Source organism: Lontra canadensis, unplaced genomic scaffold (assembly GCF_010015895.1).
Source record: "Lontra canadensis isolate GAN:19392208 unplaced genomic scaffold, GSC_riverotter_1.0 scaffold85, whole genome shotgun sequence".
NCBI classification, from domain to species: domain Eukaryota; kingdom Metazoa; phylum Chordata; class Mammalia; order Carnivora; family Mustelidae; genus Lontra; species Lontra canadensis.
Window position 1 is genome coordinate 3,941,853 of NW_022631079.1, and position 24,442 is coordinate 3,966,294.

At 40.2% G+C, this 24,442-nt stretch overlaps 1 protein-coding gene across 6 annotated transcripts; it reads left to right on the top strand.

Moving 5' to 3' along the window:
- Positions 1 to 88: 88 nt before the first annotated feature.
- Positions 89 to 22,826, top strand: LIPF (lipase F, gastric type). 6 transcript variants are annotated; one of them, XM_032883037.1, is made up of 11 exons: positions 89 to 306; positions 2,512 to 2,679; positions 7,744 to 7,859; positions 8,031 to 8,148; positions 8,933 to 9,131; positions 10,206 to 10,315; positions 14,584 to 14,720; positions 16,243 to 16,389; positions 18,791 to 18,862; positions 19,519 to 19,590; positions 22,459 to 22,826. In XM_032883037.1, exons 3-11 carry the CDS (start codon positions 7,755 to 7,757, stop codon positions 22,690 to 22,692), a joined length of 1,194 nt encoding a protein of 397 aa, XP_032738928.1. In that variant the 5' UTR covers positions 89 to 306; positions 2,512 to 2,679; positions 7,744 to 7,754; the 3' UTR covers positions 22,693 to 22,826. The 6 variants fall into 6 exon arrangements, with proteins under 6 accessions (XP_032738928.1, XP_032738930.1, XP_032738929.1 ...); XM_032883039.1 differs by lacking the exon at positions 2,512 to 2,679; XM_032883038.1 differs by lacking the exon at positions 89 to 306 and having other exon boundaries at positions 2,499 to 2,679.
- The last annotated feature ends 1,616 nt before the right edge of the window (positions 22,827 to 24,442 follow it).

The following is a 24,442-nucleotide window of genomic DNA, read 5'->3' on the forward strand; positions in this document are numbered from 1 at the left end:
TTCCCAAACCATTTGCTTATGTTTTATTTCCTTTGATCTCTGTTCATGGGTTCATTCAACTACCTATCTGTTATGTCTCTCAGCAGACACCATCTGGACAGGAAAACAGCTTAGATTTAAAATATGGAAAATGTCAGTGCACAGGGACCAATAAGGACCTAGAACAATGAGGAGACGGAACCACTGACTCAACAGGGAGATTCAGATGTGATCACGGAGGTGACATTTGGAGTGAACCCCGAATCTTGAAGAAAAGATACGAAGCAACAAAAGAAAATCGGGATATTTCTCTGAGAAGCCCACCAGGTAGTTGGGTAGGTGTTGTTACTGTTATAGAGTTTATTACACAAACTAAGGCCCGGTGAGTAAGTGTTTTGCCTTGAGTCACCTAACATAAGGTTATATAGGTACAACCGTTCCTCCTGCCCTTGACCTCTTCTCTCAACAGTATAGTCTTATTCAAAGACACTTTCCACACCAGAGTCATGTTTTCATGTGTCCTAATTAAAGACACAAACATTAATTGCATCGGTGGATTCTGATAACATCTAACCCAAAGACTATGTGGTCAAGGTGGTTTCCATGGAACAATTGGTACAACTCCTAAATTACGACTTTTCTTTCAGCAGCTTATAAATGGCTTTCTGTTATCATTAGTAAAATCTCTTATTATGAGCATAAAAATAAGAGATAGTAATAATTTAATACATATATTTTTCTCATGTGTACTTTGATATCCTCTTTTCATTTGATTTACATTCAATTAATCAGATTTTTAAAATATCCACCAGGTAGTTTAATATTACAAAGCGTATTTGGTATGCTTATGCATGTGTATAGATGACTTGGCAATTCTTTTTCTTTCCTTAATGATTTTTTTCATCAGATACCTATGGATTGTGTACTTTGTTCCAGACAAGGGGTAGGCACTGGGGATAGAATAGTGATTGAACAAGGTGAACCCCTTACAGTTATGGAGTGTGTGTGTGTTGTGTGCCAGGGAAGAGATCTGACAAAGCCCATTGATCAGTAAGTCCTATGATAGGGATGACCATAGGGTTCCATTGCAGTGCATATAAAGGGTGAAGCCCAATATGGAGAAACGATAAGCACTGTCAGGAAAATACAGACTGAGCTGAGACCTGTATATACATGAAGGACAGTTGCAAGGGGAAAAGGACAGTGAGCAGGGTGAGGGAGGTTAGAGGGGCTGATATAGTACAGAAGGCAATATGTTTCCTCATGGCCCTTAGCATATGCTGCACACTGGACACTAACTCCCCTTTCCTAGTTTCTATGATTACCACAATTACCCCTAATGAATCAGAATTTAAGGTACTTATAAAGAAACAATTGGCCGATTGGCTGCATTGTTATGGCAAGAATTATGGGTCTCTTTAAAAGATCCCTAGTGTTTAGATATACCACACTCTGACTCCAAACGCTTTGCAGCTACAATAAAAGGCCAAGGGAACACGTCCTGCGTTCTCTTTTTGCATGAGTACACATGATGACATGAAAAACGTGGTCAAGCTCTTTCCCGCCTGCTGGGGACGTAAATTCAGATTGCATTAGGAGAGCAAGCAACACCTTCCCGTTCCACATTGACCCTAGGAGATTGTGTGACTCTCTTTTCAAAAATCTCCAATTTCAATGACAATCAACCAGAGCTGAGTGAAGCTGAGATATTAGAAACATAAGTATATGCAAATACTTGTGGTACTGGCTATGCCCTAAGTTTTTCCTAGTTTGTTCAAATCAAGCACATCTGCTCAGTTGTATGAGGGTACTTGGTGAAAAGTTGCTGTCATAGCCCACGATTGTGGTCCTTCCGGCAATGATTATTTCTTCACAATTTCTGCAGGTAATATAAGTGCTACTGAAAAAATGATGATTCCTAAAAATAAATTTGCAAACTATCTTAAGAAGTCAAAACACGATTCTCTTTTTCTCTCACTATAAGCTATGGGTGCTCATGGTGGTTATAAAGGATGAACTGTGTTTTTAAATATTAAGTTTTTAATTCCACAAGTCATTTATTAACACAATGACATTGTTCAAACTCCAAGTAATGATTTTGTATGAAGAAAATGACACCACCCACATGTTTTTAAAGGGCAGCAGCTGGGGTTTTCTATGTGAGCTAGATCATTATCTGCTGAGTTAGAGACCCTGATCAAAGAGCATAATAAAACACTAATCCTTGCTGATTACATTCAATTGCAGGAGATTATGTAAGTATCCAGTCAGAAGAGTTTATGTGCCATATTTTTAAAGAACAAGAGGAGGCCTTTTATTATCTTAGGTCCCTTTATCTGAGCTACACTACATAATCATTTGTCTTATACCTTTGGTTCAACATTCTTTATATGTTTAAGCTATCAAGAATCATTTTTAATGTTTCCTAAATCCCTTTTGGGCATGACTCCTTTGGCCAATATTTGTGGTTGTTAGAAATTAAAGGTGTGATCTCGATACTATGTGAAAATCAATGCAGTATTTGATTTTTAGGTTTGTCCTCTGATAATCAGATGATGTCCAGATATTAAGATTTATGGAATGTAATCAGTGGCTGAGTAATTCTGGCCATTATTGGAAGTTTTGTATATAAGAAGGAAATGCAACCTTCACCAAGATACTAAACATCAAGAGAAATACGAGCTTGTTTCTGAGGAGATCGTGAGTATAACTTCTGCTGGGCAAAATTCGTATTTGAATTATTGAACTCATTTTTTTCCTATAAACCCTTGAATTTTTTAAGATCTTTAATATTTGTTGCATATTCATCTATATAAATGTATATATATAATGTATATATATTCATCTATATAAATGTATGTATTTAAGTTAAGGCTCATTCTTTAAAATCCTATTTATTTTTTCTTGGATTTTTTATTTATATGTGAACTTATTAATTACTAGATGACAGATTTGCTTATTACTTCAGCATTTTTATAGCGAATGCCTAATGTGAACATTTATCTCTCTTATTCTTCCTTCTGAGAAGCAAAAATCAGTTCTCTAGCATCATGAGTTAGCTGTATTAATATACTATATTGAATAATTTAATTTTATCCAAGTGCTATTGAATCAACTTTTATTAATACCATTGCTAAAATTCAGAGGCTACTAATGAATTTCTTCAAATTATACACCTCTCCAAATAACTTCAGACCAAATTATATAAACCCCTGGTCGACGTCCCAAGCAGCTCCTTATAGACATTGGCCTTAGGCCATCCTAAAGAGGCGTTATAGTGGAGAACATAATCATTGGAGACAGACTACCTCGTCTCAAACATGGGGTCAATTTCTTTCAAGCTACCTGTTGGCAAAGCCCTTTTTTTAGCCTCACCTCACTTATCCATAAAATGGGGACTGAAATGCTATCTACTGCATAGGGTTATCATGAGAATCAAATGGGATGACTGTAATAGTAACTGTATTTATTCAGAGTTTATGATATGCCTGCCATGTTGTTAAGAACTTTCATTATCTTCGTGGGCTTGGATAATAACTTTGGGACATGCACCATTACTGGCTGTATTTTCTCAAAAAGGGAACCATCTCAGAGAAGGTAATTCAACATGTGCGACACCCTGCCCAGGACACAGTGAACCCTCTGCAGATGTTAGTTACTGGTACCATCCTAGAGCTGGCCCATGGGCATTTTGAGCACACTTAACCTGCCCCTGAACGTCTGTGAGCTCATGTTTATGACTGGGTTGTTGGGACATCCTATAACTTAAACCATAGGTAAAGTGTCCTCACTTTACAATGCCAAATCACTTAATGAGGCAATAGAAGGTGAAAATTATGGCTCCTAGACATATTTGATCAGATCTTTCTGGTTTGAATGTTAAAACACTGTTGGTTGTTCTTTATGTATGAGTTTGTCCCTTTCTAAAATATCTTTGTAAAGACATGTAAAGACATTTGTAAGAGACACTACTATATCTAACCCTACAGTAAAGAAGTGGTCAAACTTAGACCAGAGGGTCAGGTTGAGGTCTGGAGACCTTCAGTCTGGCTCTCCTGTAAGCTGCAAACTATACTAAGCGTTCTACGTGTATGATGACAAATGGTTATACTGCCTTTGTTGAAACATCAGCAACTGAGAAATCACCACTTTCCAAAGAATCCCACTTGAGTCCAATGACCCGAATCTTACAAAGCTCTTCTCTATACAGAATGAAAATCTTTCCATGTGTGACCTCCGAATACTGCTCCTAGTACTCACTAGTTTCTTTTCTTCTTCTTCTTTTTTTTTTAAGATTATTTATTTCTTTACTTGCGAGAGAGAACATGAGTGCGTGGGAGGGGCAGAGGGAAAGGGAGTTGCAGACTCCCGACTGAGCAATGGAGCCCAATGCCGGGTCTTGACCGCAGGATTCTGAGATCATGACCTGAGCCGAAGGCAGATGCTTAACCCACTGAGTTTCCCAGGTGCCCCGGCACTCAGTAGTTCCTTAATGAATGTTTATTGAATAACTTATTTCTGACGCTCTAAAAATGAATTGATTTGAAACTGTCCTTCACATGGCGTCTCTTCAAATATTTGGGGACAAACATTACTTCTCCCTTGAGGCTTTTTCACCAGCTTAATATCTGAAGACCTGTAATTGGTGATTACAACACAGAAGGGACTTCAGATGTTCTGGGTCTAATGTCAAATAGTCTGTCTATGCTGAGAAATAAGTGATAATTGCCATCACAAGATCAGAAAAGTAAAGGGCTATGAAAGTGCTCCTTTGGAAAAGGTTTGTAAATTGCAATTTCTATAAAAATGCAAAAATGGTAAAGAACATCAGTTTAATTCTAATAAGTTTGAGTATAAGCAGGATTCCTTATTTTCCTAGAGAAAATGCTGACCAGATGTCCCACCTACCACATGTTGACAAGCAAGACTGATAAATTTTAAATTGGGCAACCCCAGTAACTCAGAATAAAAAAAAAATCATTCCTTTTATAACTAGCAGATTTTGTCACTGGGCAGTATGGCTTTACAACCAAGATGCCCAACAATTTTGGTGTTCTAGTTTCACTTTTCAAATGAGACCTTCTTAATTTTATAAATGGTACTACACAGACTGTATTAGATAAACCAAATGAACTGTATTCTGTGCCTTTTTTTTACAACCAGTTCAGATAAATTTTCATATAAATATATATATACTATCTCACTTTTTTCTCTTTGGGGAGTATTATAGTATCTCTTCTTTTTATTTTGTAATTCAAATACAATTGCTATATAACATTATATCAGTTTCAATGTACACCATTAATGAGTCAATATTTCTATATATTGCAATATGATTACCAAACTAACTTTAGTTAACATCTGTCACCACACATAGTTACAGAATTATTTGTTCTTGTGATGAAAACCTTTAAGATCTACTCTCTCAGCAACTTTAAAAAATACAATACAGTATTGTTATCAACTATAGTCCCCATGCTGTACGTTATATCCCCCTGACTTATTTATTTTATAGCTGGGAGTTTGTACTTTTTAATCCACCTCTCTCATTTCATTCCCCCTCTCCCTCCCTGCCTCTGGTAAATACCCCTGTGTTCTCTGTATCCATGAGTTCAGTTGTTTAGGTTTTGTTGGGGTTTTTTGTTTGTTTGTTTGTTTTAGATACCACACCTAAATGAGATCATATAGTATTTGTCTTTCTCTGTCTGACTTATTTCACGTAGCACAATGCCCTTGAGGTCTATCCATGTTGTCACAAAAGGCAAGATTTCCTTCTTTTTAAAGGCTGAATAGTATTCCAGTGTGTGTGTGAGTGTGTGTGTGTGTGTGTGTCACATTTTCTTTATCCATCTTTCCATCAGTGGACATTTACAGTGCTTCCATGTCTTAACTACCATAAATAATTCTGCAGTAAACATGGGGGTGCCAATATTTTTTGAGTTAGTGTGTTTTTTCCCCCTTTGGATAAATACTCAGAAGTGGAATTGTTGAATTATATGACAGTTCTATTTATAATTATTTTGAAGAACCTCCATACTCTTTGTGCACCAATTTACATCCCCATCAACAGTGCACAAGGTCTCCCATTTTTCCACACCCAGGTCAACACTTGTCATTTCTTGTCTTTTTGATAATGGCCATGCTAACAGGTGTGAGGTATTTCATTGCAGTTTTGATTTGCATCTCACTTTTTTAAAACAAGAAGTATCACATTCTGCTGTATGGTTTGCATGATAATTTATAAGATTATATTCTCTACTGATAGGCACTTACTTAAGTCATTCCCAATCTTTCCTGTTATAAACAATGCTGTAGTGAACATCCTCATACATATAGATGGTTTTAGACACATTTGTGGTTATAGCTGAGATTAAAATCTAAATGTGGAATAGAAGAGTTATGCATTTTAAATTTTCATAAATATTGCCAGGTTCCTCTTGAAAGACCTAGCAGAAGTTTACACTCCCACAAACACTTAGGTCTCTGTTTCACCCAATTTTGCCATCACTATGAATTATCAAACTTGATTTGATAGGTATTATAACATTATAGTTTTAATTTACATTTCATTGATTTTAAATGAAATTTATATATAAATTATAAATTTACAAATGTTTTTAAGTTGTAAGGTTTTAGGCCACTTTTCTTTCTAGGAAAGCTTTTTCATGTGCTCAACCAGTATTTATTGATTTGTTGGTCTTTTTCCTTACTGATTAATAAAAGCTAATAGATATTAAAGAAAGTAATCTATTGTCATAGAAGCTACAGATATTTTATGGAAGTTAACATGTATTTTTACTTTTGTAAAAAGACTTATTTATTTTAGAAAGAGTAAGAGAGAAACAAAAAAGCAAGATGGGCAGAGTTAGAGGGAGAGAGAATGTCCAGCAGACTCCCTGCTGCCCATGGAGCCTGATGTGGGGCTTGATCTCACCACCCTGAGATCAAGACCTGAGCCCAAACCAAGAGTCAGACACTTAACCAACTGCACCACCCAGGAGCCCCTGTTTTTTGACTTTATAAAATAACTTATAAAAGCCTACCAAATTTGAGAGGACATTATGTGAAAGACTGGTCAAGTACATAGTAGCAGTAATGTGGTCCACTTGAAATTATCTTTAACTTCTCTGAGAAGTAGGTTGTTGTTTCTTACCTGTAGAATATGAGGGGGTTGAATTAGAAAATCACTAAAATTCTTTTAATATCATGATACGGGCTTTCCTCTTTGTTCTTAGATACTGTGTTGTTAGATATTTTAAGCAACTGATGGTGGCCATTAAGTCCATATGATTACCTCAGATTAATAAGCATTTATGGAGTGGTTATCATAAACAATATTAAAGACATCATGATGGATTTGAATGCATGTTGTATTGAGATCGAATCTAAAAGAATCAAATGTTGACACAATGCCACCCAAACCCAACACACACACATGACTTGGGGCTCTCAGAAAGAGTTGACAAAAGCCTTAAACATAAGGCATAATAAGAACATAATATTATGCCAGACAATTAGAAGACATTTTGATCAATTAAGTTGAGCTCAATATGACTTGAAAACCAAGTAGGGAATGTTCTTAAAAGGCATCAAGGAGAGTGAAACATGTGAAGCGTTAAAATACCTATGCCGACTATCACATGTCCCAGTTTATTGCCCAAAACAGAACATAATCAAACCTTGCATGAAGGTAAAACTAGCACAGAATACAAGTATTATGAAAGTGTCATAGGCTAACCATTGCCATGGTTTCTTCTGTTTCAGACAAGAGCAAAATGTGGTTGCTATTAACTGTGGCAAGTTTGATATCTGCACTTGGAACCACACATGCTTACTTTGGAAAATTACATCCTATAAGCCCTGAAGTGACCATGAATATTGTAAGTTACCAGAGTTGTGGGGCGGGGAACCCATAAAACCAAGAGCTACTACCATGACTTAGAATCATGGCAAGCCGAAGCTTTTACGTGACCAGTCAAGAATAACTTATCTACTTACTAGATGCATTTAAAAACTCAACTGAAACTAGAAGCTTTGCTTTTCTTCATCAGAGTCAGATGATCTCCTACTGGGGTTACCCAAGTGAAGAGTATGATGTCATAACGGAAGATGGTTATATCCTTGGGATCAACAGAATTCCTTATGGGAAGAAAAATTCAGAGAATATAGGTATAATCCTCCCTCCCTTCCTTTTTCTCCCTTCCTCCTTCCCACTCTCTTTTCTTCCCTTCATTCCATCCTTGTTTCTTTCCTTCCTCCCTTCCTTCTTTCAGTTCTCCCTAAGAACTTAGTGAGTCTTGCTCATTCTAGAAACGAAACCATGATGAAACTTTATCTCCAGTCTTCAGAGAGATCACCATGAAGTCAGCGGAATCATGAACAGATAGTTATAATGATACGTGATAAGTGCAATGCTAGAACTCTGCAGAGGACATTAAACCAGAATTTCTGGTACAGATGCCTAACTCAGCTGGTGGAGATCAAGGAAAACTTGCTCTAGAAATAATGACCTAGCTGAGTCCTGGAGAATCAGGAAGAGTTAGCCAGGATGCGTGTGACCATGGAGAGGAAAGGGAGGCGACCTGAGGCTCATTTACTAACTTAAACAAAAATTTTATCTTGTTCTCATCGCAGGAAAATTGTGAAGTACATGGAGAATAAAATTAAGCAAGATCACCTATCACTTTACCACTCACAAGCCACTTAAATTAACCTCACACTGAATTTCCTCAGAAATAAGTTTCTCAATAGCCTTCCGAGGTTAAACTGCACAATCTAATACATTGTGTCGCTTGAGAAACCACCACCATAATTAAAATGATATATTCAAATATTCAACTCAATCAAGCAAAAGTATTTCATTCTAGTCATCCTAAAGTCTATATCCTGTCTCAGTGATTATCTGAGAATGAGGAATGAGGAAATAAAGCTTGGATACGATTTTCTCCCTCAGGCCGGAGACCTGTCGCGTTTCTGCAACATGGTTTGCTCGCGTCAGCCACAAACTGGATCTCCAATTTGCCCAACAATAGCCTGGCCTTCATTCTGGCAGACGCGGGCTACGACGTGTGGCTGGGGAACAGCAGGGGGAACACCTGGGCCAGGAGAAACCTATACTTCTCCCCAGACTCTGTGGAATTCTGGGCTTTCAGGTAAAGAAAAGGGACAAGGATAAATGGACAATGAAAAATAAAATCGAGTTTAAAAAGTGTGGGTATTCATGTTTGCCTGTTCCAATCCAGTCCCATTTTAATACATTACACTCTCAGGAGGGAAGAAGCAAGTCCTTTTTATTCTAATCCCTTCTTGGATTCTGAGTCCAAGGGTAGCTTTTCCTCCATCATCTCAGTACGTGTGATGAGCAGATTCCCTTTTCAAATGGAATGAGCAAAATGACCGAAGCAAGGAAATTTGGTGCCTTAGCAGATTCCAAAAGGAAGATCCGTCGAGATTTGGGAGGATATCCAAGCTCAGTTAGGGTTTCAAGAACCCAAGTCACCATCAATAATAGTGAGGAGGGTGTGAGGGAGTTAATATGGACACCATGGCCAGCTTTTCAAAGATTTCCTTTCTCCGGCCCTCTCATGCCCCATTCCTAAAAAGTGCTGATGGAGGGGGAAACAGAAGAGATTTCGGTGGTGCTGCTAAAGCATAGAAAAGTGCTTTGAGTGTTCTAGGGCCCGCAAGGAAGCTCATGTCTCTGGGGGAGTGAGAAAGAGAGACAGGTCAGGCGGGCTCCGCGGGCCACACTGAGGCCTTCAGAGCTCACCCTGTGCACAATGAGAAGTCGCTGAGCAGTTTCCAAAAAGGCAGTGGCAGAATCCCATTTCCATTTTCCAAAGACCATTCTGGCTGATCTCTGGGGAGTAAAAGAAAGGGCGCTCTGACTCATCTCAATTGACCCCAGATTGTGTACAATCTGTGTACAAATGATGATTAAATCTGACATTCATTTTTAGGGATAGCAAGGATCCCCACCAACAGAGGCTATCTTGTTTGGATTAAGCTGAGCTGTAATGCTCCGTTTCAGAAATGACTTCAGCTCTTGATAAGAAGCCAGCCCCCCAAAAGCACCTGACACTCCTTCCCGGTCTATAAGCAGCAATGCTTAGAGAAGCCAGTTTTCTATTTTCCCAGAGGGAAGCTTAGCTATAAATAGGCTTGACTTTTAGAAATTATAGCAAGGGAATGTATTCAGCTTTATTTTGTCTTCGTTTTTCTTGCAGCTTTGATGAGATGGCTAAATACGACCTCCCAGCCACGATTGACTTCATTTTAAAGAAAACTGGACAGGATAAGCTGCACTATGTTGGCCATTCCCAGGGCACCACCATTGGTAGGTAAAAGCAGCTGAAGCAGGGGGCTTTTGTTTGTACAGACCCCTTCCCAGTGGTTATGCAGGCATGTCAGTCATTGTGCTAAATGCTTTCCATCCATCATATGAAGGAATGGCTACGACAATCCAATGATATAGGGACAATGATCAAATCTGTTGTATATATGGGGAAATAAGACATGAGGGGAAATAACTTGTGCAAGGTAACACGGGTAGGACGAATAGGGTAGCCCAGATCCCAGCTCAGGCCATCCTACTCCCAAGCCCGTAATCTTAGACACTGCACCTCCTGGCCTCTGGACTGAACATTCCATCCCCTCAACCACATGACTGGAACATCTGCAATGTGTCCTAAGAATATAGCAATAAATAAAGGAGATGAAAATTTCTGTCCTTGTGCTACAGATACTCTAGCAGGGAGGCAGAGAAAGTAACAAGGGTTATAAAGTAAAATACAGAGTAGGTTAAATAATGGTAATGATATGGGAAGCAAATAAATCAGGAAAGGCTATGAGGGAGCATCAGAGGGGACATGGCGAGTTCAGATAGAGGATACCCCTAGCACTCTCTGAGTAAAAGCGTGAAGGAGATGGGGGGACTGGGGTGTGAGTCATGTGTACGCCTGAAAGACGGATGTTCTGGAAAGAGGGAAACGCAAGTGCAAAGGGCCTGAGGTTGCAGACTTTTCAAGGAATGGTGAGAGGTGATTCATTGTGTAGCTGAATCGGACACAAAGCAAGGGACGAGATGTGGGCACAGTCTAAGGAGGGCAGACTGTTCAGAGCTTTTGGGGTGTTATAGGGATTTCAGGTTTTACTCTAAGTAAAGGGAAACCAGAGCAGAGTTTTGAAGATGGGCGTACCAGGATCTGACCTCAAGGCCCTCAACAGGATTAGAAGTTACACAGTCCCATTAACAGAATCCCCCCAGCTGCTAATGAGGAGCAAGGGTAGGGGTAGAGGAGCCGGTTAAGGGATTCTTAGAGTGACCCACGAGAGGCATGATCATGACCTGGGTGCGGGTGGGTAGCTGTGGTGTACGGTTAAGTTCTAGATGTGTTCTGGAAGAGGAACCTATAGGACTTGCCTCCACGTTGGATATGGGGCATAAGGGAAAGAAAGGGGTCAAGAATGATGTGAGATTTGTGGTCTGAGCACCTGGAGTGATGGAGATGCCCAGTCCACGAGGGGGATGGCTGTGAGAACAACGGATATGATCCAGGGGGACAGGGGGCTCTGTTTTCTCACTGTTGGGTGCCAGACACCTGCTGGAGATCTGAATGTACAAAATGTACGAGAAACAGGGTGCAATAACCAGTAGAGTGAGTTCAGACAGGAAAGGGGAGGAGCCCAAGGACAAAGCCCGGGCTGCTCTTAGTCTAGAAGATGAGGAGGAATCAGACAAAGGAGCTGGGACGTCACGGTGACAGTGCTATGAGGGAGCCAGGAGTACCTCGTGTTCTGGAAGTCAAGGGCAGAAAGTGTTTCAAGAAGGAGAAGGTGGTCAGCTGTGGAAGAGGCTACTGATGAGTCATGGGAACTGAAGTCTAAGAAGGGACCATTGGATTTGGCAGCCAGAAAGGTGGAGGGACCTTCTGAACAGCAACCTCAGAGGAGTGGTTGGGATAAAGCATAATCAGGTGAGCTCCAGAGCACATGAGAGAAAGCTTTAAGGGGAAGGAAAAGGTGGAATCAAAAGGGGAAGGAGGGGTCACAGAGGAGGAATAATGACGTATTTTATGCTAGTCTCTGCTCTCAGCTGATGACTTGATTCCGTGCTGGGAAGCTAAGCAATCAGTAGGTCCATATATAAACGTCGATGCAGGGAAGTGATTGAAGTTCGTGGTGGGCGCGTGGGTCTCACCTATAGAATTTTAAAGAGTTTATTTATTTGAGAGAGAGAAGGAGAAGCAGAATCCTTGCTGAGCAAGGAGCCCGATGCCGGACTCGATCCCAGGACTCTGGGATCATGACCTGAGGAGAAGGCAGACACTTAACCAACCGAGCTAACTCACCTATAAAATTTTAGAGAAAAACGTCAGTGAGGAAGAGCTTCCCAGTGTCCTTTGTCATTATGTCATAGGTCATGTTCCCAAGGAGATGAGGACTAGTATTCAGGTTGTTTTATAAATAAACACTGCTAGAGTAAAGGGCAGAAGGCAAGACTAGGCAGAGGGAGCAGCGGGGATGTGACACAGTTCCAAAAAGCTCTTGGTCAATTCTGTATGAGAAGGCTCTTGAGAGTCTCTGAGTGGAACTGGGTGGCTGGGCCTTTTTGGCCACTGGTTGACCCGCCATTCAGTGAAGACTGCCAGGGGAAGGGACTCTTTAGAATTCTTTGAGAACCATGGATTCTCTTGAGCAAAAGCAAAATCAGACAGGAGTCACAAATTCTCTGCTACTGGGGTTAGATAAATGCCTCAGACATGAGGAGGAATCTGGGCAGGTACAGCACAGCATGTATCCCACATGGTCAACAATCGAGTCAATATCCTTTTTTTTTTTTTTTAAAGATTTACTTATTTTAAAGAGAGAAAACATGCACATGCATATGCAGGGACAGGGGCAGAGGGAGAAGGAGAGAGAGAATCTCAAGCAGATGTTCCACTGGGCATGGAGTCCCACAGGGGCTTGATCTCATGACTCTGAGATCATGACCTGAGCCAAAACCAAGAGTCAGGTGCTCAACCGACTGAGCCACCCAGGTGCTCCTCAAAATCCTTTGTTAAAAAAGGGAATATGTTCTAGATTACCAAAATTGACTCCTTCGATTTCTGAAACCATACAAAAGTTGCATAATTTTGGAGGGAAATCTGCCTTAACTTATGACACAATGCTGTTTGTTTTTTTTTTTTAATAGCACACACTGAACAGAGTTTAACCTTTCCTCAATGATCTAGGGTTATAAAATTATTTCCTCAAGATGCAATGCAATGATTTCCTAGGATTTATGGAGATGAGTAAAACTGACACTAAGTGACTCCAAACTACCACTCTTTGGAGTCATTTGAATTTTGAACATTCCATTCTTCTTTGTCACTAATGGATAACATGTCATCACTGTCGCCACACACATAGATTTCTGGAAGGTGTTTCTGCTTTGCATTTGCATCTTCTAATCTTCTGTGTACTGGGAAGTCAGATAAGTGTCCCTTTTAGGATTGTGTCACAAAAAGGGTTGTTTATTCTAAGCAAGGAAGTGCATTCTGAGAAGTCACCTGTCCTAACTGTGCTGGGACCTATAGATACCCACACAATCTCTTCCTGTGTGACTCTTGCTTTCTCTGGGTGATAGGCTGGCTGTAATCTGCAGAATTAGGCAATCAGGTAAAGAATCCCTTAGCAAATGCCATTCTTCCTTAAGTAGAATTAGGCAGAGGTGGGTGAGGTAAGTGTTCACATTTGAAAGTCTTTTTTTGTTGTTGTTCAGAACTCTTTTGTCTAATCAATATGCTATTATTAACCATGGGGAGAGATTATCCTATGTAGTTTGATTGTATAGAGTTTAGCTTAACGACTCTTTGATCACATCCCAGTCTACTAATATGCTACCATTCAAAACAGCAATTAATTACAGACAAGAGCTGAGTATATTTACAGAGCGTAGATGTTTGAATTATTGTGGCTGGTCTCTTGTCCAGCATTTACAATGTGCTTAGTGTCCTGGTAAATACCTTCTATAATTCACCTCACTTGGTTCCTTAAAAAACCCTATTAAAGCATTCATTTTTAGTCCCATATTTCAGATGAGGAAAATGAGGCTTTCAGTGCTTAGGTGACCTGTCCAAAGTAACAAATCCAATACACCCCATAGCCAGGATTCAAATCTTGTTTGGTCAGTTTCAAAACTTTTTCTATCTTTCCCACTTGCATACCCTCCTCATATGAAGCGCTAATTAATTATCTCACTGTGATGACACGAATCTGAACTCATCAAAATCTGTTTGCAGTATAAGTAATTCTTCCTCACCCCGCATGAATTTTAAAATTGGCCTGCTTTCTAAAGTCAGATGAAAGAATTTAACTTTTTACAAGTTCTAGCCTCCTGTTCCTAGAGGGAATCTACGAAAATAAAACAAATAGACTAAAATTTGATCGCTCTGAACAAGCAGAGGTGGTCAGTTTCTCTCTCTTAGTGAACAGCACTCTGAGTAAATCCAAATAATGTCCCACTTGTAAAACACACACACACACACACACACACACACACACACACACACACACATGCATACAACCCTTCTTTACTGGTTCCTTGTCATTCTGTTTCAGGTTTCATCGCCTTTTCTACCAACCCCGAGCTGGCTAAAAGAATCAAAACCTTCTATGCTTTAGCTCCCGTTGCCACCGTGAAATACACCAAAACCCTTCTGAACAAACTCATGCTTCTTCCTTCAACCATCTTCAAGGTATGTGATTCTCTTCAACTGAATCTAAGATGTCGAGTTGTCCGTGGGTCTCAGAGGGACGGAAAGAGAAGGGAAACACCGCGCGGACAACCGTGCTTCTGGCCAAGAATGGAAATGGGCGGAAGCGTGTTTTAGTTCCTGCCTAGCAATGGCTGAATCCCCATCACAACCGCTGAGGTCGCCCTTTCTATCCGCATGCTTGGTAGCTTTACGTGGCTTAGCGATAGCGGGAGCTTCGGTCCCCTTCATAGACGTTTCGTTTCCTTCCTATGTATGAAAACCGCGATTCAGGGAAAGAGAAATAAGAACAAAAGTAAGAAAACCAGAAAGGGGAAGGGAAGAAAAGAAAGGGAAGGAGAGGGGAAAGGAGAAAAGGGGAAGGAGAGCAACACTCCTGGAGACAAGTTCCTTGAGACCCTTCATCAAATGCCCTTGACTTTCCAAACCTTTAAAAGGGGTCCCAGAGGGCAGGAGTGTGCAATAAACAGGAAATATTCAGTGTCTTGTATAGTAGGCACACACTGGAGGGAATTAATGACCCTTGTTTTCCCAACACTCAATCACCTACTTCTCCCACCTACCTAAACCAACACGCACGGACACCAAGACGGCTTCCTTCAGGAGAATAGTTTTACTGTAGGCTGTAAAACATAATGATGCTATTTCCTTCCATGGCTTTGTACTATTCATTTCTTTTTACCCTGAACTAACTTGTGTGTTGAAAGCCCAAGGGACTCTATCTACCGTCAAACTACATATGTAAAGCTTTGGCTCAAAACGTGAAAAATTTGCGATGACCTTGAGTATCATTACTGGCTGCGCTACTGCAGGTGTTTCTTTCCTACTTGGGCTCAGGTTTTCTGATAGGCAACGTAGATAGTTAGTTTAAAAATAATAATTAAAAAGTGTTAGACCTTAAGTCAGGGGTTTGAGGCTCGGATCAAGATGGTAGCTTTATAGAATCTGTGAAATTTATAGTCAGTTCTAGGTAAGCACAAGATCTCAACTATTTCTTAGCCTCCTGTTTCCTCCCATATAATATGGGGATAACCCATGTCTATTTTCCTCAAGAAGATTTGAGGCAAATAATCAAGCTTCTGAGCCTCATTGTCTTTCCAAGGGTTTTCCTGAAAATACAATGGGGTCACCATTTCGGCTTCTGATCTTTTGATGTTTTGTTGCATCACTTAGACATCCTGCCACGTTGTTTTATGATTTTTATTTCATGACACTTATTAGCCCAACTAGACTGTAACTCTTCATGTCTTACACATCTCCTCAGCAGCCGCTACGTTTCTCAATGGAACAATAAATATTCAATGTTGGTCATCTGCCCTGTCCATTCCCCAACTTTATAGTGGGAATTAAATGAGAAAAAGAGTTTGAAATTCCTGAAACAATGTAAAGAAATACGAAAATCTCACTAGCCAATTTGCACCAGCCAATTTGCAACTAGACAAATTTATGAGTCTTCTTCACCACTTCATGTTTACAAAGCTCTCCCAATGTTTTTATTTTTCAGCTTGTATTTGGTGACAAAATATTCTACCCACACCACTTTTTTGATCAGTTTCTTGCTACTGAGGTGTGCTCCCGGGAGACGGTGGATCTCCTCTGCAGCAATGCCTTATTCGTCATTTGTGGATTTGACACTAAGAACTTGAACATGGTTTGTATGCATTGACATTTTTTTTAATTTTTTATAAACATATATTTTTATCCCCAGGGGTACAGGTCTGTGAATCGCCAGGTTTACACACTTCTCAGCACTCACCATAGCACATACCCTCCCCAATGTCTATAACCCCACCCCCCTTCTCCCAACCCCCCTCCCCCCAGCAACCCTCTGTTTGTTTTGTGAGATTAAGAGTCACTTATGGTTTGTCTCCCTCCCAATCCCATCTTGTTTCATTTATTCTTCTCCTACCCCCTTAACCCCCCATGCCCCTGAAATGAGGAAGTGGAGATGCAAAATGCATTGACATTTTGATTCTGAATATTTTGAGCAACATTTTGAGGACTTGTTCTACCATGACTCAGACATGGTACTTTGAAAAACTAGGAGGAGTGGGGGCCTGGGTGGCTCAGTTGTTTAAGCATCCAACTCTTGATCTCAGCTCAGGTCTTGATCTGAGGGTAGTGAGTTCAAGCTCCATGTGGGGCTCCACGCTGGGTATGGAGTCCACTCAAAAACAAACAAACAAAAAAACTAGGAGTAGCTTCAGAATTGTGTCCATGCTTTGTAGATAAGCCCAAGGGAAGTCACATCATTGCTCCCAGTTTCGTTCCCTCCAGCTCCCTGCTGTCACCCAAGTGCTCCCTAAAGTAAACAACATATAGAAAAAATAGTAGATAGTGAGCTCTACTCAATTCTGACCCCCTAAGTAATTGGTGTAATACTTAAATTCTGTGAGGGGAGGCACTGAACCATATATTTTAGCAGGCTTCTCTGCTGATGTCTAAGCATTGACTGAATGTTCTTAATGCTGATAGTCACTCCCATAAATTTTATAAAATTTATTTCAGAGCAACTATTTATGTTAGCTTTTGTCTGTACTCTTTATCTAGCTATTTCCATTGTTTTGAATTGGGTTTGGGTTTTAAAAACATATATGAAAAAGTGCAGTATCAAAAGGAGTTAAGAATATAAATTCCGGTTAAGAGCCTAAACTCCAATCCTTTCTTTGGAGCTGAGTTACAGTCATCTGTCTTGGTTTCCTTGTCCACAAAGTGTATTAGTGTGGAGATTAAATGAACGAATTTGTGTAAAGCTTAGAGAACATAGTTCAAAGCATATGACTCATAGGAATTGCATATGTTTTGCTACTAATGCTATTATATTTTGACAATTATCCTCACTCCGAATTGTTGGTTTACCAAGTTCATTGATAAGAAGATATAATTCTACCTCCAGGTATCTACTTACTAAACAGTATTTACTAGGATGCTACTAAGTGTTGTAGCTACTGGGGACATAATGGTGAAATCACAGATGCCTTCCTGCCCTCATGGAAATCAAGGACACCCAGTCCTCTTTCTCAGTGTTGGTCAGAATCTGTGGATATTTTAAAATATATGTGAACAAAGGGAAATTTCCTCAGTTTCTGTTTTGGATGGTAAGTAGAAGACTCATCCCTCTGTCTTGCAAACAAGTCCCTGTCCTTGGCTCTGGGAATGGCTGCCATTTTGTATGTGCAGTATGATGGAACCGTCTACCCTTGTCACACTAAGAAAAGGCAGAACAGATTACTGCATTCCATCTGTGAGAACCTTCTGAGAAAATTCATAGTGAAATAGAGACAAGGAGTAAAGGGAATTAGAGATTTCATCCTTCCGCATGAACATTATGTGCAAAGGTATTTCGTTCTTCTATGATGATGGTCCATTTGTTTGACCCTAGCCATGGTCCTCTATACAGTGGCACTAAGACCCACTATGAACCAGTCTATACAAGCTGAGACACGATTTCATTTTGTTGTCCGGGGTCTGGTCACAGTGGATTAGAGCAGTGATAGGATAGCGGGATAGCACAACGATTGTAAATATCCTGTATGTGTATTCTGACTATATATATATATTTTTTTTTCTGAATATCTATGTCATATATATATATATATGACTATCATATATGACGTACACATACACATGCCTCGCTATATGGGCATACATAGGTCCACAGAGCAAGAGGCTTCTATGTGGACATTACATCTACTGTACTCCGACACTGGGTAGAGAGGAGTGAAAGCTGAGAAGCTAGAGATCTAGATTAAAGTCTCTGGCTCCACCCTGATATGAGCTGCGTCACATTGGACATTTCTCCAAACTTCTCTGAGCCCCAATTTCCGTTTTGATCAAAGGGATGATCAAATGAGCTCTCCTCATTGAGAGGTGACAAATCAAACAACTGTCTCATGCAATTACACTTTGCTAACTCTCCAGCAGCATACAACTATGTTGCTTGGCTCCTTTGGTGAACACTGCATTTAGGCACTTGACCTGGATCACAAAAATTGAAATCTTAGCTATTTTAAGAAACCCAATATACATATGTGTGTGCCTTTGCTTTCTAGAGTCGCTTGGATGTGTATCTATCACATAATCCAGCAGGAACTTCAGTTCAGGATGTCCTCCACTGGTCTCAGGTATCATTTCTCAAATGCTCTTAAAAGTTCTTTTGTGTGCCTGAACCCCTGGCCCTTTTCCTAAAGCACAATCTTGAAATACTCTGTTAAATGCTCCTAGCAGGGAATTTTCCTGGCATGTGGCTGCCAGCTGAAAATAGCTATTCTGTCCATGTAAATGAAATCCTATGAGGGGCTCCTGGGTGGCTGAGTTGGTTAAGCTTCTGACTCTTGATTTTGGCTCAGATCATGATCTTGGGGTCATGAGCTCAAGCCCTGCATCAGGCTCTGCACTGAAAGTGGAACCTGCTTAAGATTCTCTCTCTTTTCCTCTCCCTCTGCCCCTCCCCACCCCTCTCCTCACATGGGTGCATTCTCTCTCTCTAAAAAAAATAAAAATAAAATCCTATAAAAACAATGACTTTGGGTAGCAAAGAAGTGAATGATATTTTTAATGACTTGGCATGTGAGAAAAAAATTATTTCAAGCAAAGCCACACTTAAACTTGCATAAATATCTGGTCCTGGATAAACAATAGTCTTAATTTTGGGAAGGAGAAAAATGTTTTTCAAAAATTGTCTAAATTGAAAGTAAACTACCTGGAAGGGTTTGAATTTTGTTTTTCACGTAGCAGGGAGAGTTTTTATTTCCTTGTATTATTCATTTCTCTCCATTAGGCTGTAAAGTCTGGGGAGTTCCAAGCTTTTGACTGGGGAAGCCCAGCTCTGAACATGCTGCACTTTCACCAGGTAAGCTTCTTAAAGTTGGAATTGTTCACATTTTGAAAGACAAAGATATAAAACTTTAAAGGTGAAATTATGATCATCAGGCATGTGTTTTCCAAAGGAATGTTGGTGTCCAGACTCATCCTTAAGGAAATTAGAAAGTAGATGGTAATTTCCTCAGAATCCATTCATCATGCCAGACATCACCCTGTCTCCATACTCTCTCTGTGAACTCAGCTCCAGTGGCTGCATTCAGGGAACCTCACCTCCACCTGGGAGAACCTCCTAGAACTCATCACCCCACACCTCCTTACACAACCCTGCCCTGGATACCAGCGCCCAGCACACGGCCCTCTCCTTTCGGAAGTGCAGTTCACAGATACAACAAGCCGACAATTCAAACTGTTTAGGAGAAAAAGCTGGAATCTCTGGTCTTCTTAAACAATAGCCCTTCCTTGGTCAACAGCCAGAGAAGTGATGCCACCATATTCCCAGAGATAAGACGTGAGGATGGCGTGCTCGCAGATCAAGGCTGGAGATACTCCTTGGCAGACAGGGGTCTTGTTGGAGAGGCAGACATACTGGCCACCCCCTGCCCTTGTTGCTGCACAAAGAAGCCAGGCTTTGGGTCCATCCCATCTGGGGCCCCATAGGCATTCAGACAGGAATTTCTTCATTGCCCCACCCAAATATGTAATGAGAACACATCTGCAAGCCCTCAGGTTAGGGTACACCTGCAGACCATCACTGGCTACATTTGAATGAGAGAGCTACTCTACAGTTTTTGTAATCTTCTCCCCTTCCTTCTTCTCCCACCCCGGAGTTTCCACCCACGTACTGGCCAAACAGCCCTACTGATTTTCATCTGCTTCCACAACTCAGTGTTTAGAAGGGATTTCTATCTCTTCACGACAATATCTCATGTGTAGAGATGTCCCCCTTTTGAAACAATTTTTGATGTCTTTAAAGAGGTACAATCAGATCAGACACCATTGAAAACACTTTTTCTCCAACCATTGCCTCCTCAAACCCCAAAAACACAGTCATTCTTTGCATCTACCTTTCTCCTGGGCTCTACTACCAATAATCAGTGGCATCCATCTTAGGGGACCTGAAAAAACAAATCCCAAGCCCACCCTCCCTCTGCCAAGCCATAGAACAACACAGATGGTCTTCAACTAAGTGAGACCTGACACTAACTTAAGAGCCAGAAGGTAACACCTAGAAAACTCTTTGAACAACGGAGCATGAATAAAAGAAGGTAGGTTTATTATTATTATGAATATTCTCCACATTTTACCCTTCTCTCTACTAAAATAAAGTATTAAAATGTTATGGAAAATTATATATGATGAAATATTTTCCTATGACAAGTTGACTACTATATAAGGTGAGATACGGAAAAATTTAGTTTATTGGATTAGTATTCTGCAGAGTAGGATCTAAAAAACCAAAAAAATTCTCCGTGGATAGTGGTAAAATTGGTGATGATTTTTTAATTCCCTTGTCCTGCTTTATAAGCCTCTTTAAAATCTATGTATAAATGTTGATTTTCTAGAAATAGCAAATGGGACTGATGATAGCTTTTCTCAGAATTGTATCCAATATTTAGTAAAATCAGCCAAGTATTCAACAAAACAACCCCTTCAATGAACTGACTGACCTGCTAACTGACCATACTGGTAAGTCAGTACAAAGCCAAAATAAGACATTTCGAGATCATATTTTAGAGTGTCTGGGTAGAAACAGTCTATTATACTTAAAATCCAATCAAATCCACTTTCTTGATTTGGGGTAGAAATCTAAATTTTTAATTTGTAAGAAATGTGGCCTAAAGATTTGCTATTTAATGCATGGTCCAGGACCAACAGTATCAGCATTCATCTGGGAATGCAGAATCCTGGCTCTTCCCCTAGATGTACCGAATCAGAATCTTCATCTTACCAAGATCCCCAGGTGTTTCACAGGCCCTTTCAAGTTTGAGAAGCACTGACCTAAAACACTGCATCCACTTTGCTCTGTGAATAAAGGTGACTTTCTCTGAGCAATCACTGCTAAGAATCTACTTCTATAACCCGACCATGCCATGTGCAACAACATGGATCAAACTCGAAGGCATTATACTAAGTGAAATAAGTCAGACAGAGAAAGTCACATTCTGTATGATCTCACTTATATGTGGAATCTGAAAACAAAACCACAAGCTGAGTTCACAGATACAGAGAACAGATGGGTGGCTGCCAGCGGCATGGGGTGGAGGGTGGGTGATATGGGTGAAGAGGCACAAATTTCCAGTTTATACAATAAAGCCTTGAGGATGTCATGTACAACATGGTGACTACAATGAACAATGTTGTACTGTATATTTGGAAGTTGCCAAGAAAGTAGACCTTAAGGAACACCTGGGTGGCTCAGTTGGTTGGGCAACTGCTTTTGGCTCAGATCCTGATCCTGGAGTCCCAGGATGGAGTCCTACATCAGGCTCCCTGCTCTGCAGGGAGTCTGTTTTTCCTCTTGACCCTCCCCCCCATGCTCTCTCTCTCATTCTCTCTTCAAATAAATAAATAAAATCGTTTTTAAAAAGAGAGAGAGACAGGGAAAAAAAAAACTTTCAAGTAGATCTTAAAAGTACTCATCATAAGAAAAAAAAAACTGTAATCATGTGTGTGATGGACAATAACTAGACTTAATGGGGGTGATTATTTCACAATATATGCATCTATTAAAGCATTATGTTATACACCTGAAATTAATACAATGTTATGTGTCAATACACCTCAACAGAAAAAAAATCATCAACCAGTGCAATATCCTCTAGCCAAGAAATAAGTATTGAGGTTTAAGGTGCAGTTACTTTATAAACACTGGGGTTCTTTCTTTCTTATGTTTTAGCCCACACCTCCCTACTACCACTTGACAGACATGCACGTGCCAATTGCAGTGTGGAACGGAGGCCATGACTTGCTGGCTGACCCTCGAGACGTTGACCTCCTGCTTTCCAAACTCCCCAACCTCATTTATCACAGAAAGATCCCTCCTTACAATCACTTGGATTTTATCTGGGCCATGGATGCCCCTCAAGTACTTTACAATGAAATCGTTTCTATGATGGGAGAAAATAACTAGTAGTTCCCCATTTAAAGACTTAACCATTTATTGTTCCAAAATAAGTTCTCTCACACATGGTTTTCTACTGTGTTTGGGATACAGTGATTCTTTCTGTAATTTTCACTTCAGAAATAAATCAGCATCAACAATCTTTCCAGTTGTCATTTTTGACGTCAAATAAGTTTTATATTTTTTGTTTTTCACTTAAAATGGGTCTGGAAACACTTGGAAGGACACATTCCTGGGGAGGTGAAATGTCTCTTCCAGTCCTCCCATTCCACTGATCTTCTAAACTCAACATAGATTGTGAGACATGAGTCATGAGTGTTGCCAAAAGGCCATTGTGGGATTGAATACTGAACCCTCTGGTGTATGCTTGAGATTGAGTACACTGCTTTCTACTTGCTGAAGCTCATTTTCTCCCTCTGCTCCCTGCTGATATTCCTTGCTGATATTCCTTGCCGTTTTGCATATTTAATCCCATGAAAAGGCAAATCAAGCTATCAGCTGAATGAAAGTCAGCTCACTTTCACTTCCTAGAGGGAAGAGGGCAAAAAGCAATAGGGAGCCATGGTTCTGGAATTTGGGGTACAAAGTGTGTCCTTCATCCCTCCTGCTGTTCTACCCCCATCCCTGGACCTTGACCATAGAACATGGGACAACGAGCCAAAAGATTTCTTTACATCACTGCCGCCATTCTGGCACCCACAGGATCCAGGAACTCTGCCACTGGTAAATTTCAGTCAGAAGATACAACTGCCACCAGTTGGTGCACTCGCCCCGCAGAATGGCTCCTCCAAATTTCTAGACTCTCCAGTAAGCACAGCCTCCCCTGAGAAATTCTATCAACCCTGTAATAGTGTGACCTTATACTTTATAAATTAAGCTTTTTGGGTCACATGTTTCATGCTATAAAATACAAATGAGATCAAGACTATCTTGTACCCACATCTCATGGTGAAGCATAGGGAGTATTCACAAAAATCTGTTAATGATTTTTATTATACTGCCACATCCTTCAACCTTTGCTAGAAAGCCCGAAGCCTTCTTGTTTGTTTTATGCCCCCCCCCTTTATTTCAGAAGTGGCAACAAGAAATTGCTTTAAAAAGATCATTTGAAAGTCTATTTCAATGAACTTCAACGGCGGGCTTTAAGAAACTGACACGAGAATCTCAGGGAGTAGCGACCAGTATTCATGGTGGTGGAGAAGGTTAAGGAGGCATCCTTCTCAAGAAAACAGCAATCATTCTATTTGTATAGTCTCCTGCGCTTTTGTAGCTAACTACCTTTCTTTTAGTCTGCATTTAGAAAACATGGGCAACTTTGGTTTTAGTTGTTGGATCGGGAGGGAGACAAATCATAAGAGACTCTTAATCTCACAAAACAAACTGAGGGTTGTTGGTGGGGGGAGGGAGGTAGGGAGAAGGTGGTGAGGTTATGGACACTGGGGAGGGTGTTTGCTATGGTGAGTGCTCTGAAGTGTGTAAACCTGACAATTCACAGACCTGTACCCCTGGGGCTAATAATACATTATATGTTAATAAAAAATAAAAAATAAAAAGATAAAAAAAGCCAAAGCCACAAGTAAATATATTTGTTCCCACAGAAGCTCTGCTCATGTTCCTCATCCCTAAATCCAAACTGTCAGCCTCTCAGCTGATCTTCAAGGACTCATTTCTCTAGCTATTACCTTGCTCCCATATTGACTTGAAGCAAATTTAAGATGTTACCCTTTTCACTATTTCAGATTGTATTTCTAGAAGATCA

What these genes read in the sequence shown, in the direction of transcription:
- LIPF (XM_032883036.1), top strand. Translation starts at nt 7,725, where the DNA reads ATGGTTTCTTCTGTTTCAGACAAGAGCAAAATGTGGTTGCTATTAACT. An exon ending in GAAAAATTCAGAGAATATAG is followed by an intron (nt 8,149 to 8,932) that starts GTATAATCCTCC and finishes TTTCTCCCTCAG; the next exon opens with GCCGGAGACCTGTCGCGTTT. An exon ending in TTCCCAGGGCACCACCATTG is followed by an intron (nt 10,316 to 14,583) that starts GTAGGTAAAAGC and finishes ATTCTGTTTCAG; the next exon opens with GTTTCATCGCCTTTTCTACC.